Below are 14,305 nucleotides of genomic sequence, written 5' to 3'. Positions count from 1 at the left end.
TTGTCACTTTCTGGGCCTTCTTCTAATTCTCTTTCCCATACTTTGATTTCTCTTATTTTTCATTCCTCTTAATGTTCCCACATAGAATGTTATGTCTCCTTAGTTCTCTGTTTCTGAAAGTATAATTTATGTTCGCTTTATGCTTTCATTCCCCTTGTAGTATCATTCAATCCTAGCAGATTAGCCAATGTATTATCTGTCTATCATCTATCTATCTATTTATCATCTATCATTTTCTATGGACACCCACTAATGATTCCCCAGTCTCTATCTCCATCTGCTTTTTCCTCTGAGCTCTTGTCTTGTGTTTCCATCTTAACTTTATTTGTGCCAAGAAAGCAGGCAGCCTAAGGGTGGCACAGACCTTCCCAAGGGAGTCCCTGGGTGGAGTCAAAGAAGAAATAAGGAAATGAGGCAGTTTTAGTTTTGTATAATTATTTCTGGGTTACTGCAAAGCTGTTGTTTTTTCCACTGACCTGGTTGTATTGCTGGTCTGCACAAATAAATCAAAGTTAGCAAATTCTCCTTCCTCATCTTCTTTACCTGTCTCTATCACCACCTGAGCAGGCCCTTAGACTAACAGATGGGGAGCTTTTTCGCTTAGTGGTGATTATGAGTTGAATTGAGACTGTGATTGAGACAGTTGCTGGCAGTAAAGGAAGCCCTCTCCCTGTTCCTCACAGGCTTGAGGGGAGAGAATGGGTACTCACTGGTACCTGCAAGTACCTCAAGCTCAAAGCAAACTCCAAACTCCAGTTCATTGTCTTCTCCCCCACACCTGCCCTTCCTCTTATATCCCTGAGCATGTTAAAAACATCACTTTCTATCTAGAATCCTTGACTCTACCTTCTTCATGACTCCTATGTGTATTAGTTTATTAATTAGTTTGATTAAATATTTACTGAGTGTCTGCTATGTGCCGGGCACTGAGCTGCGGCAGCGGGGATAGAAAGATGACTAAGAAAAGGGTCCAGTCCACAAGGGGCACCTGGCCTTTTGTGAGACACAGACATGTCAACAAACAACTGCAGTGCAATGGGACTTATGAAATACACGTGAAGGTTGTAGGTGGCAAAAGACGGGGAACAAAGGGGAAGTATAAAGCCAGTTGGCCACTTGGTCCTGCTGACTTTACTTTCTAAATATCTCCTCAATCCCTACACCCAGCTCTTCATTCTGGCCTCCTGTCTTTGTTCAGCTCTTGTCTTTTGCCTAAACCTTTATTTAAATTATCCTGTTTAGACCTGGCTCCCTGCTCCAGTGCCTCCTCCACCTACCCCCCTACCTCCCCCGTTTATCTTTCTCAAAAACAAACCTGTTCCCCTGAACACACCAGGTTCACATATCACACTTTTTACACAGTTCTGTCTGGCGTAGCCTCTCCCTCAGGTTTCCATACTTCACCTGTTGAACACCTGTTCATCCCCACATATCACATCCTCTGTGTCCCAAGTGCTTAGATTAGTGAGAGTGAATGAATATATCTGAACATTCCCATTTAAATTCTTCCAAATAGCATGGAATAACTACAGCATTGCAATGGAGAATTTCCCTCTTTCCCTGATCATCTAATAAAAAGAAAAAACCTGCACAAACCCTCTAGGTTAGTTTTATATGGGGATTGTCTACATTCCTACAGTTGTCTCCATAGCCAAGTCAAAGAGGTCTGCTCTCCTTTCTGCAGTAATAGCGGGCACTGTCAACAGGGATAACCCAAGTAGGCCCTTTGTCTATCACACCAAGTTGGCCAGAGGACTTTCACATTGCCCACTCCCCACCCTGCAATGTGACAGCTGCTATTCGTATGGAACTGCTTCCATGGCTTTTCGTGAGCCTCTTCAAGGAACTTTTCATGATCTTACCTAGCCAGTAGGCTTGAGAAACAAGATATGGAGCATGCTTAAAATAGGAAAAGACCTTGCTCAGGTGGCAACCGTGAACCCTGAAAGGCAACTAAAATCACAGTGACCGTGGGACGAAAAACTTCTTGGAGGCTCATGGATAACTTGTATGCAAAGAATTATAGATTATAACAAATAGCTCATGGCTCTAGGTGTCTTACGAAATTAGCTCAGTTTAAATCAGGTCCCCAAAGACATCTGAGAGAATAAGGATATATACGTAATAGTTAAGAAATGACTGAACAAAAAATAATGCTGTTCTCTTTATTTTTTAAATTAGTTAATTTATTTATAATTAGTTCTCTTTTATTTATTTACTTTTTGCCTGCGTTGGGTCGTCGTTGCTGTGTATGGACTTTCTCTAGTTGCGGCGAGCAGGGGCTACTCTTCGTTGCGGTGCATAGGCTTCTCTTTGCGGTGGCTTCTCTTGTTACAGAGCACGGGCTCTAGGGCACGGGCTTCAATAGTTGTGGCACGCGGGCTCTAGAGCACAGGCTCAGTAGTTGTGGCACATGGGCTTAGTTGCTCCGCAGCATGTGGGATCTTCCCGGACCAGAGCTCGAACCTGTGTCCCCTGCATTGGCAGGCGGATTCTTAACCAACTGTACCACCAGGGAAGACCTGTTCTCTTTAAAGAGCATGATATTTCAACATACATTAGCTTCTTTTGCTTTTGTGGATCTTTTGAGGACACCAGTGAGCCAAGAAAGGTTAACTGTGCTCTGTAACACAGAGGAACATAGTGAGCTGGGATCAGCTGAAAAGAGCAAATAACAGATATCAGACACCAAGTTATGTTTCTGGGTCCTTTGTTCATTGTTGGGCTGTTCCTGACATCCTGGAACAAAAACTCCCCATTGCATCTAGGACTTCAAGGGTGTCTGCTGATGCATTTTAGAAAAGTCCATGGTGATGAAAGAGTTGGGGAGTGGGAATTTATTCTGAGAATCAGAATCCCTAATTTATTCCTCGGCCTTTTCCAGTTGGGTCTTCTTTTTCAAATCCAGTTGGATCTCTTTTTTTCCCAATCATTTTTATTATTTACCTTTCTAGGAAGTGCCAAACAAGATCCAGATAAGGTTGCAGCAGCCATAATTGATGCCATTGAAGACTTTATTCAGAAAGGATTGGTCCAGTCTATGAAAAAAGTTAAAGTTGTTATCTTTCTGCCTCAAGTACTGGACGTGTTTTATGCCAACATGAAGAAAAGAGAAGGACCTCAGCCTTCTCCCCAGCAGCCTATGATGTCTAAAATTTCATGTGAGTTGTTCATTTTTATGAAATACATGTTCCTAATATTGATGTCACATGAGAAATAGCTATTCTTTTTTCTGGTAGTTTATTAGCTTTGTTCCAGCTTTATGGAGATATAGTTGACATACATCACTGTATAAGTCTGACGTATACAGCATAATGGTTTGACTTACATATATTGTGAAATGAATACCGCAATAAGCTTAGTTAGCATCCATCATCTCACATAGATACAATAAAAAGAGAAAGTAAAAAAAGAAAAGAAGAACATTTTTCCTTGTGACAAGAACTCTCTTAACAACTTTCATATCTATCATATAGTAGTGTTAACTACAGTCACTAAAGAATGTTTCTGGACCCAGTTCCAATGTGTGTATGGAGGCTTCCCTGTACCTACAAGCAATTCTCAGATGCCAGCAGGGTGTCTGAGGATTCAACTCAATTCTGACCATCATCTACCCAGAGATGGAATCAGATTCCACAGGTAAAGGGCTCAGTGCCACAAGACTGCCCTCCGCTTCAGATACCAATCACAAGCCAAATACTGTATATATGAGAAAAATATTTGGTCATTCTGACCAAATATATTTTTTCTTATAAATCACAGTATTACAGTCATCATTCTGTACATTACATCCCTAGTACTTATTTATCTTGTGATTGGAAGTTTGTATCTTTTGACCGCCTTTCTCCAATCTCCTCTCACCCTCACCCCGCAACCTCCTAGTAACCATAAATCTGATCTCTTTTTCTATGAGTTTTTTTTTTTTCAGATTCTGCGTATCAGTGAGGTCATACAGTATTTGTCTTTCTCTGTCTGACTTGAAATAGCTAATCTTTAATGAACTATCACAGAGAAATTAAGAAAACAATCCCATTTATAATTGCATCAAAAAGAATAAAATACCCAGGAATAAATTTAACCAAGGAGGTGAAAGACCTGTATCATGAAAATATACAACATTGATGAAAGAAACTGAAGAAGATACAAATAAATGGAAAGATAGTTCATGCTCATGGATTGGAAGGATTAATATTATTAAAATATCCATACTACTTAAAGCAATCTACAGATTCAATGCAATCCCTATCAAAATTCCAGTGGCACTTCTTACTGAAGTAGAACAAACAGACTTGAAACCATAAAACTCCTACAAGAAAACATATGGGTAAGCTCCTCAACACTGGTCTTAGCAATGACTTTTTAGATTTGACACTAAAATTACAAAAGCAAAATGAATAAGCGGGACTACATCAAACTGAAAAGCTTCTGCACAGCAAAGGAAGTCATAAACAAAATGAAAAGAGAACCCACTGAATGGGAGAAAATATTTGTAAATCGTATATCTGATAAGGGGTTAAATCCAAAATATATAAAGAACTCATACAACAATAGAAAAAACCCCAAACAATTTGATTTTAAAATAGAGTATCTGAATAGTCATTTTTCCAAAAAAGATATACAGCTGGCCAATAGGTACATGAAAAGGTGCTCAACATCATTAATCATCAGGGAAATGGAAATCAAAATCATAATGAGTGATCACCTCACATGATAGAACAGCTATTATCAAAAAGACAAGGGAGGGACTTCCCTGGTGGCACAGTGGTTAAGACTCTGTGCTCCCAATGCAGGGGGCCCAGGTTCGATCCCTGGTCAGGGAACTAGATCCCACATGCATGCCGCAACTAAGAGCTCACATGCCACAACTAAGAGCAGGTGAGCTGCAACTAAGGAGCCCGCCTGCTGCAACTAAGACCCAGTGCAACCAAATAAATAAATAAATAAATAAAATATATATTAAAAAAAAAAGACAAGGGACTTTCCTGGTGGTCCAGTGGTTAAGACTCCATGCTTCCACTGCACGGTGCATGGGTTTGATCCCTGGTCAGGGAACTAAGATCCCACATGCCACGTGTCACAGCAAAAAAAAAAAAAAAAGTATTAAAGACTCAAATGTTAAGACCTGACCATAAAACTCCTAGAAGAAAACATAGGAAAATAAATGATTAAAAAAAAAAAAAAAGACAAGAAATAACAAGTGTTGGTGAGGATGTGGAGAAAAGGGAACCCTCTGCACTGTTGGTGGGAATGTAAATTGGTGCAGCTACTGTGGAAAACAGCATGGAGGTTCCTCAAAAGTCTAGAAATAGAACTACCATAGGATCCAGCAGTTCCACTTCTGGGTATTTATCTGAAGGAAATGAAATCACTCTCTGGAATCCATGTTCACTGCAGCAGCATTTTCAATAGCCACAACATGGAAACATTGAAAGATGAATTATAAAGAAGATGTGGTGTATATGGAATATTACTCAGGCATAAAAAAGAAGGAAATCCTGCTACATGCAACAACATGTGTGGACCTTGAGGGCATTATACTCAATGAAATAAGACAGAGAAAGATAAATACTGTATGATAGCACTTATACAGAGGACAGATTGGTGATTGCCGGTGGGTGCAGAGGGGTGGGAGTTGGGTGAAATGGGTGAAGTTGGTCAAAAGGGTAAAAGCATCCAGTTATAAGATAAACAAGTCCTAGGGTTGTAATGTACAGCATGGTGACAAAGAAAGAAAGAAAGAGAGAGAGGAAGAGAGGAAGGAGGGAGGGAGGAAGGAGGGAGGGAAGAGGGAGGGAAGAGGGAGGGAGGAAGGAAGAAGGAAAGAAAGAAAGAAAGAGCTAATCTTCCTTTCTTTTCTTTTTTAGCATTCTTGGGCTTCTCAAGTAAATCTCCCCCAAAACAGACTCCTTTGGTTTTAGAAAAGAAAACAGAATCAGCAGTTTTTCAGGTGTGTGGTGAAAATGTAAAAAGTGTAGAAAAAGTCTTCTTCTGGATACAGGATCTCATTCAAAAGGAACAGTGTCCCTACACCAGTGAAGATGAATGTATCAAAAACTTTGATGTAAAGGAATATCGGGAATTGAATGAGCTTCAGAAGAAGTTAAATATTTCCATTTCCTTGGACCGTGAAAGACCTTTGATTGAGGTTTCTGGAATTACCAAAGATGTGATACAGGTTAGAAATGCAATTGAGGACATGATTAAGAGAGTTAGATTGTCCAAAGAACAGGAATACCTGGCAGATCGTACCAGTGATTTTGTGGAATGGCAATATAAGGACGATAACAAGTTTCATAGTTTTGACAAAATTACCAATATGCAACTGGAGGATGCAAAGAAACAAAAGAGAAAGACAATTGATGTTAAAATTAATCATCAGAGCTACACAGTGGACTTGGAAACATACATTGCTACAGATGCAAACGGAAAGAGTTTACCTGTTGGGCGCCGTACAAAACCTGAAGGTGAATCAAACTATCATGCTTGTTGTCCATTACTTTATGCCTGTGATGTGTGTTGTACATACATCAAAATGTTGTTCAAGTAGATAAAATCCAAGTACCCTTATGGAAGAAAATAGAAAACTTGGTCTCAGGTGAAGGACCTTACACTTTGGCCATGAAAATACAGCACGGGTGCACCCAACAGCTGATCATTATTATCTTAATGGTAACAATAGTCAAATGTTGCATTTGTTCTCATCTCTACAGTTTACAAGCTTCCCGGAGCCGGTTTTGCTGGGGAGGTAATGGCTGCTTCTGTCAGGAAAGGGAAAGCCATGGGCTGTAAAGTAGCCCAAGGCTTTCTAGAACAAAAGACTGAAGACAGCCTAGTCAGAGAGTGGGCACTCTGTGTCTGTGACTGATGACCCAGAGTGGATGGGGAGCCTGAAGGATCTTCTCCCAGAAGTCACTAGCTCCTCTGCCCTGAGGATAACATTCTTTGACACACACATCAGGAAGCAGTCTTCAAGATTCCTGAGAAGGGAATGCTTGTCTTGTGTAGTCAGCTATTCCTGCCTTTGACACATAAATCCCCCACTGAAAACTACTAAATTGGCTTTCAGTACATTGAGAGATCAATGTGAACGAATTCCTCAGACTCTGAGCAACCCTGGGGAAATGACAAGTCAAATACAGTATTCTGTTTAGCAGACGGGGAGACAGAGCTGCCACCACAACCTGCCATGTAGCAAAATCTCCCACCCACCCAACTCTTAAGGATGCTGTGAAGAATAATGAAAGAATAGATGTGGAGGGCCTGGTGGTTGTGGTGAGTTCTGGCAAAAAGCCATTCATTTGTAAGCAAAACTAATGACTATATATTGAAAACACTGTAGGAAAATCATTTATATTATATGTAAAATTATTAAATTATGACAGATTAGAGACTGAACAGAATATGCAGCTGAGTTCTATTACACCAACAGTTCTCAAATCTGAGCATGATCAAACTTGTTAAGATGCAGGTACCCAGGTCCCACCCTCAGAGATTTTGATTCGGTAGATCTGTGAGGTTTTTTTTAAGCAAGCGTTATAGTTGGTTCTGAGGTGGGTTATCTGTGGTCCACCTTTTGAAAACATTCTTCTAGAAAGATAAGGGGCTTCTTGAACACCTTGAATTAGGAGATTGTAAAACAAGAGCACAAATGATACTCAGTTTTTCAAAGCATACCAGGAATGTGGACTATGCGGATGAGCCTTTCTAGGTGCGAGGGAGTTTTCAAATGTCTACTTTGCAGTTGAGATCCCCTTATACTGGAGCGATATGAAGCAGCAGAAAGTCTGTGTGGTTGAGCTACAGCCTGATAATTCAGAATACAAAACTGTGGCAAGCAAGTTTAATGAGACCTGTGCAGACTTCATCATAGAGAAGGTAAGCCTTCCGCTGACATGGAGTTTCTACACGGTGGAAATAGAGGTATCATCGTCCTGGATAAATACATTTTCATTCACTTCCTATCACATTTTTTACCCAGAATTAGAATATTTTATGGCAATTAGGTTTTAAATTCTAGATTCTACTCATGTCACTATGATTACTGAGACATTGAAATTCTTGTGTCAGTTATTACAATATAATATTAGATTGTAATATATTAGAATAATAAAGATATATATTTACTTTGTGAAGCAAGCTAATAATTCCTAGATATGGCTCCAAAGTTGGAGTTGATAACTAGCAAAGTTGGAGTTGATAACTAGCAAATTAGATCAGGATTATGTGCTTCTGCCCCACTATTCACAGATCAACAGTCCTTGCTTCCTTGATAATCCAGCGGTCCTTTCCCTGTTCATTTCCCTTATTTTGGCATCCTCTGCTTTTAAACATTAGAAAGTTTCCTTTTTGAAATTATTTTTCTCCCTTGACTCCTAGGACAGTATTATTTTGATGCTTTCTTCTCCTTCTTTAACTAATGCTCCTTTCATTTTCACTGGCATCTGTTCCTCCTCTAAACCCCTAATCCTAGGTAACCCACAGGATTTATATTTTGGTATTCTGTCTCTGCAGTTCACCAGGGAATGTTTTTACTCTTCTTGGCTGCAGCTATTATTTCAGTGTTGATAGCTCTCAAATCAACATCACCAACCTGGATCTTTTTTTTTTTTTTTTTTTAAATGGGAATTATTTATTTATTTATTTATTTATTTATTTATTTATGGCTGTGTTGGGTCTTCGTTTCTGTGCGAGGGCTTTCTCTAGCTGCGGCAAGCGGGGGCCACTCTTCATCGCGGTGCGCGGGCCTCTCACTATCGCGGCCTCTCTTGTTGCGGAGCACAGGCTCCAGATGCGCAGGCTCAGCAACTGTGGCTCATGGGCCCAGTTGCTCCGCGGCATGTGGGATCCTCCCAGACCAGGGCTCGAACCCGTGTCCCCTGCATTGGCAGGCAGATTCTCAACCACTGCGCCACCAGGGAAGCCCCAACCTGGATCTTTGACTCAAGCTCTAGAACTTGAGTTCCCAAGTGGCCTAAAAAAGTCTCCACTTGAATATCTGTCTGCTAAATCAATTTCCCTAAAATCTAACTCATCTCATCATTTCCCCTTCCTTCCTGCTTTCTGTCCTTGGTTCCACCACTTTCTGAGTAAAGCTAGAGATCTTTGAGTACCTTCCCTTCATCTGTAATAACAAGTCTGCCAGTAAGGCCTGCATTGTCTTTCTTTGCAAATTTTCTCTTATTCTCTATTTGCACTGCCACCACTCTGTTTATTCATGTACTTAATAATACATATAATATTATTATTATTACATAATAATTCAAAAAATATTTGAAGTGTCCTACAAAGATATACCTTCAGATAACATGAATATGGACAAAAGGAAAAGTAGGGCAGGGAAATTAAGATAATTACAGAGGTACTGTTAGTTCACAAAAATACATAACATGAAGTCCTAGATAGTTACTAGAGGAGGCCCTCAAATTTGTCCTTGATCTTCCTAGTAGACAAAGCAAAGAAGTAAACACTCAGCTATAAGATTCATAATGTCCATAAATCAAAGAGCAAAGCATTTGATCAGGAGACTCAACAGTTTTTCACAATACTGAGACTGACTCCTGAAAGAGTTCGCCTGTGAATAAGTACTAGAGAATATCTTCAAAATCATCCTCACAATAAATTCAATATCAAATTTTATACCATTTTTTTTTAATCCCTCAATGTAGGAAGGAGAGGAATAGGTTAGAGAGATTAAGAGGTACAAACTTAGAGTTGCACAGTAGCTGAGTCACAGGTATGAAATGTGCAGTGTGGGTAATATAGTCAATAATTATATCTTTGTATGGTGACTGATCATGGCTGGACTTATCTTGGTGATCATTTTGAAATATATGGAAGTATGGAATCGCTATGCTGTGTAACAGGAACTAGCATAGTGTTGTAGGTCAGTTATACTTCAAAAATAAACAAACAAGCTCATAGAAAAAGAGATCAGATTTGTGGTTACCAGAGACGGGGTATAGGGAGAGGGAACTGGATGAAAGGTAGGCAAAAGGTACAAACTTGCAGTTTAAGATGAGTACTGGGGATGTAATGTACAACATGATAAATATAATCAACAGTGCTTTCATACACTATATTATGTGTGAAAGTTGTTGGGAGAGTGGATCCTGGGAGTTCTCATCACAAGGAAAAAATTTTTTTTCTATTTCTTTAATTTTGTATCTATATGAGATGATGGATGTTCACTGGACTTATGATGATCTTTTCATGATATATGTAAGTCAAACCACTATGCTGTACATCTTAAACTTATACAGTGCTATATGAATGTAAACTATATCTTAATAAAACTGGAAGAATAAATAACCTTGCCAAATAGATAGATCCCTGTATGTTGAGCAAAACAATTATATGTGGTACCAAGAAAATGTAATTCAAGTACGTAGCTCTTTCATGGTCTGGTTCTGAGACAATAAGTTTCATTAAAGATACCAATTACAGTCCTCTGGGAGTGGCTGACTGGCACATTGTGATGAGATGCCAAGTCCAAATTGAGCAGGACCACCCAGTTGACCAGAAATGTCTGCAGTGGGCCCTGGAGTCTTACTGTGTGTTGGCAGACCTTCACCAGAGAAATGACTTCACTACCCTTTTGTAGTGGAACCCTTTTTTCAAATAAAATCTTATGTGAAATCCCAGTCTATGACCCCAGTAAAAGCAGAGCTAGGTTGTACTTAAGGCACCTCTGTGGAGGTGTCTAGTAGTGCAAAAGCACTAACATGAAAAATGGGTGGTCTGTCATCCTCCATGACTGTCATGTCTTGTGACTAAGGTTTTTTAACACCCATGAACTTCCACCTAGATTCAACAATTTTGTAACATTTGCTTTTTTTCCCTCACTCTCTCTGTTTTTCCTGAAACAATTGAAAGTAAGTTGCAGATATCATGACACTCCTAAATATTATAGCATATGTATCCTAAGAATAAAAACATTCTCTTAAATAACACAAATATCATTATCCCTTATAATAATATCCAATAGAAGGTCAATATTCAAATCATCCCTGTTGCTCAAAACAGCTTTCTTATAACTTCCCCCCAACCCCTGCCCCCAATCTGGACTCACACATTGCATTTTGTCATTGTGTCTCCTTCATCTCTTCTGATATAGAACAGTACTCCTGCATTTTTAAGCATTGTTTTTCATGATATTGAAATTTTAGAAGAGTTTAAGCTAGTTGTGTTGTAGAATGTTCCACATTCTGGCTCTGCCTCGCCTAGATTTTTTAAGAATCCAAGCAGTTTTCTTATAGATTCTAGATTTGTCTGATTGCGCATGGTGTCATTTAATTTATTCCTCTATCCGCTTTATTTCTGGTAAACTTGGAGTTAGGTTGAAAGGCTTGGGTAAATTCAGATGAATATTTTTTGCAAGAATATATTTTGTAGGTGAGGCATCAAAGAAGCTTCTTTTTATTTATTTATTTACTTTTATTGAACTATTGTTGATTTACAATACTGTGTTAGTTTCTGGTATACAGCAAAGTGACTCAGATGTGTGTGTGTGTATATATAATATGTATATAATTTTATATACATATTTACCCTTTCATCCCACTGCTTTTCAGTCCTTCTTGTATTTCTGTGCCTCATCTGGCGTCATTTTCCTCTGGCTTTAGTTATTTCTTCTAGTGCAGGTCTGGTAGTGATGAATTCTCTCAGTTTGTCTGAAAATTTATTTCACCCTCATTCTTTGAAGGATATTTTTGCTCGGTACAAAATTCTGAATTGGTAGTTATTTTCTTTAAGCACTTTGAAGAAGTTATTCTATTATCTACTGACTTTGTTTCACTCTGCACTTCCCTTCTCTCCAGGAACCTGGCTAAAATCCTTGTTGCCTTCAAACAGACTTTTTTCCCACTAGCTCTTCTAGTAGTTGTTGGCAAGAAGTTTGGTCTGATACAAGTAGTCTATCATAGCCAGAAGCCTGCTGCTAAAATAAGCCTACTAAGTAAAGCTTAGAATTTATCCTACTAGGAATACAGACTCAGATTACTGTGTTCAAAATTACTTGAAATAATTTTCTTTGTGTGGTTATTAAATTTTAAAAGGGTTTGTGCTCACTTCAGCAGCATATATACTAAAAAAGGGTGAGAAACAAGAATAAAAGGACTAAGAAATTAAGAATGGTTCCAAAACTCGGTATGAATAAAATTTTAAGGCTTTTAAAAATGAGTAAAATAAATAAGATTTAAAGTAAATAGAAATAAATTGGAAGTAGTTTGAAGATTAGAAACTTAGTTGTAGGTAAAAGGAAAAATAAAATTTAAGATTATAAATTGGATCAACAAAATACATGATAATGCTGAGACTTGGAACTAGAGGGCAAACTGTATCTTTTTTAAAAATTAATTATTTTATTTATTTTTATTTTTGGCTGCATGGGGTCTTCGTTGCTGCACGTGGGCTTTCTCTAGTTGTGGCGAGTGGGGGCTACTCTTTGTTGCGGTGCGTGGGCTTCTCATTGTGGTGGCTTCTCCTGTTGCGGAGCACGGGCTCTAGGTGCCCAGGCTTCAGTAGTTGTGGCACAAGGGCTCAGTAGTTGTGGCTTACGGGCTCTAGAGTGCAGGCTCAGTAGTTGTGGTGCATGCGGCATGTGGGATCTTCCCTGACTAGGGCTCGAACCCGCATCCCCTGAATTGGCAGGTGGATTCTTAACCACTGTGCCACCAGAGAAGCCCGCAAACTGTATCTTAATTAAAAACGGGAAACCCAAAACTGAAAAAAAAAAAAAAAAAAGAATAAGAACCCAATAAAGGCAGGTAATAATAGTGTCAGACTCGAGAGTTCCCTGGACTGGAAGATTCTGACCACATGGAACCTTCACCTTGTGCCTGTCCATGGGGGTCCTTGCCTCCCTTACCCACCCTTCACTCTTTCCCAAGTCAACCTTATGAAACTGCCACCACCTGGTGATTAGGGGAGTGTAGAAACTGATCTGCAATCCAAGACCCAAGGAGTTTCTACCACAGCCCTGGAGGCCAAAGAGTATGGTCAAAGCATGGCCACTTTGGTCTATAACCAGATCCCCTCCCACCAGGATTCATGCCCCACTCTTCCAACTGGACCAGAGATTAATTTTCACTAATTAATTTCCTTCTTGCCTAGACACTAGTGCTTCTCCCACTATTAGAATACCCTCTCACGGGAGGAGAGAGACAAAGTGACATAGTGAGGTAGACGGCAACAGGAGCAGTTAGGAGTTGAAGAGGCTTTGGTCAGCCAAGTTCATATAATGAGGACTTAAGATCCTAAACATTGTCTGCTCTCATGTGGTACATAAAAGATGTTTAAAATTAAATTAACATTCTTACCAAGGCCTGTTTCTGTGAAACTCTGGATCTAAAAAGACTTCTGAATGTAGAAAGCTGCCATCTGGCATTGAATTTGCTGTTTATTGTAATTTGTATATACTTATGAAAAATAATGGTCATGTTTCATCTGTTATATCTTGCCAAGGGCTCTTGGCATTGACAGAAAATTTTTCCTTATTGATTTGCAGATTGAGAGGATCCAGAATCCAGAGCTCTGGAAACACTACCAGACAAAGAAAAACAACATGGATGCCAAAAATGGCCAATTAATAAATGAGAAGCTGCTCTTCCATGGGACAGATGCTGACTCAGTGACACTTGTCAACGGAAAAGGCTTTAACCGCAGTTATGCTGGAAAAAATGGTAAGGACGCAAGTAATCTGGCTGCTTCAAATGAGGTGTCAGCCATGAGAACCCAAGCTGGCTGGGGACAGTATGGATGGTGTTGTGTTCTCTCATTGTTGGGGGCCGTGTTACAGCCAAAGTTTTAGGTTAGACTCACTATATTTCATCCCGAAGGGACTGACTGGCCCTCCAGGGTGGGAGAATGATTTTTAAGAATAAAAAACCAGGGACTTCCCTGGTGGCGCAGTGGTTAAGAATCCGCCTGCCAATGCAGGGGACATGGGTTTGAGCCCTGGTCCAGGAAGATCCCACATGCCGCGGAGCAACTAAGCCCGTGAGCCACAACTACTGAGCCTGCGCTCTAGAGCCCACGAGCCACAACTACTGAAGCCTGTGTGCCGAGAGCCCGTGCTCCGCAACAAGAGAAGCCACGGCAACGAGAAGCCCGCGCACCGCAACGAAGAGTAGCCCCCGCTCGCTGCAACTAGAGAAAGCCCGCGTGCAGCAACGAAGACCCAACGTAACCAAAAAAAAAAAAAAAACAAACCACACACACACAAAAATTTAAAAGAAGCTTAAGAGAGAACTGAACATTATTTTAACATTATTTGACATATTGGGTCAACATGTCAAATTATAGACTA

The 14,305-nt window shown here is 39.8% G+C and overlaps 1 protein-coding gene across 1 annotated transcript in view; it reads left to right on the top strand.

The window, feature by feature from the left end:
• PARP14 (poly(ADP-ribose) polymerase family member 14) overlaps positions 1 to 14,305 on the top strand; it is a 47,187-nt gene that overhangs the window by 30,113 nt on the left and 2,769 nt on the right. Inside the window, exons 13-16 of the mRNA XM_068546624.1 lie at positions 2,955 to 3,161; positions 5,865 to 6,464; positions 7,742 to 7,875; positions 13,505 to 13,679. Coding sequence (XP_068402725.1) covers positions 2,955 to 3,161; positions 5,865 to 6,464; positions 7,742 to 7,875; positions 13,505 to 13,679 — 1,116 coding nt within the window. The remainder of the gene's footprint in view (positions 1 to 2,954; positions 3,162 to 5,864; positions 6,465 to 7,741; positions 7,876 to 13,504; positions 13,680 to 14,305) is intronic.

This window comes from Eschrichtius robustus, chromosome 6 (genome assembly GCF_028021215.1).
Source record: "Eschrichtius robustus isolate mEscRob2 chromosome 6, mEscRob2.pri, whole genome shotgun sequence".
Taxonomy (NCBI): Eukaryota; Metazoa; Chordata; class Mammalia; order Artiodactyla; family Eschrichtiidae; genus Eschrichtius; species Eschrichtius robustus.
This window is presented reverse-complemented; position numbering and strand designations above follow the sequence as displayed.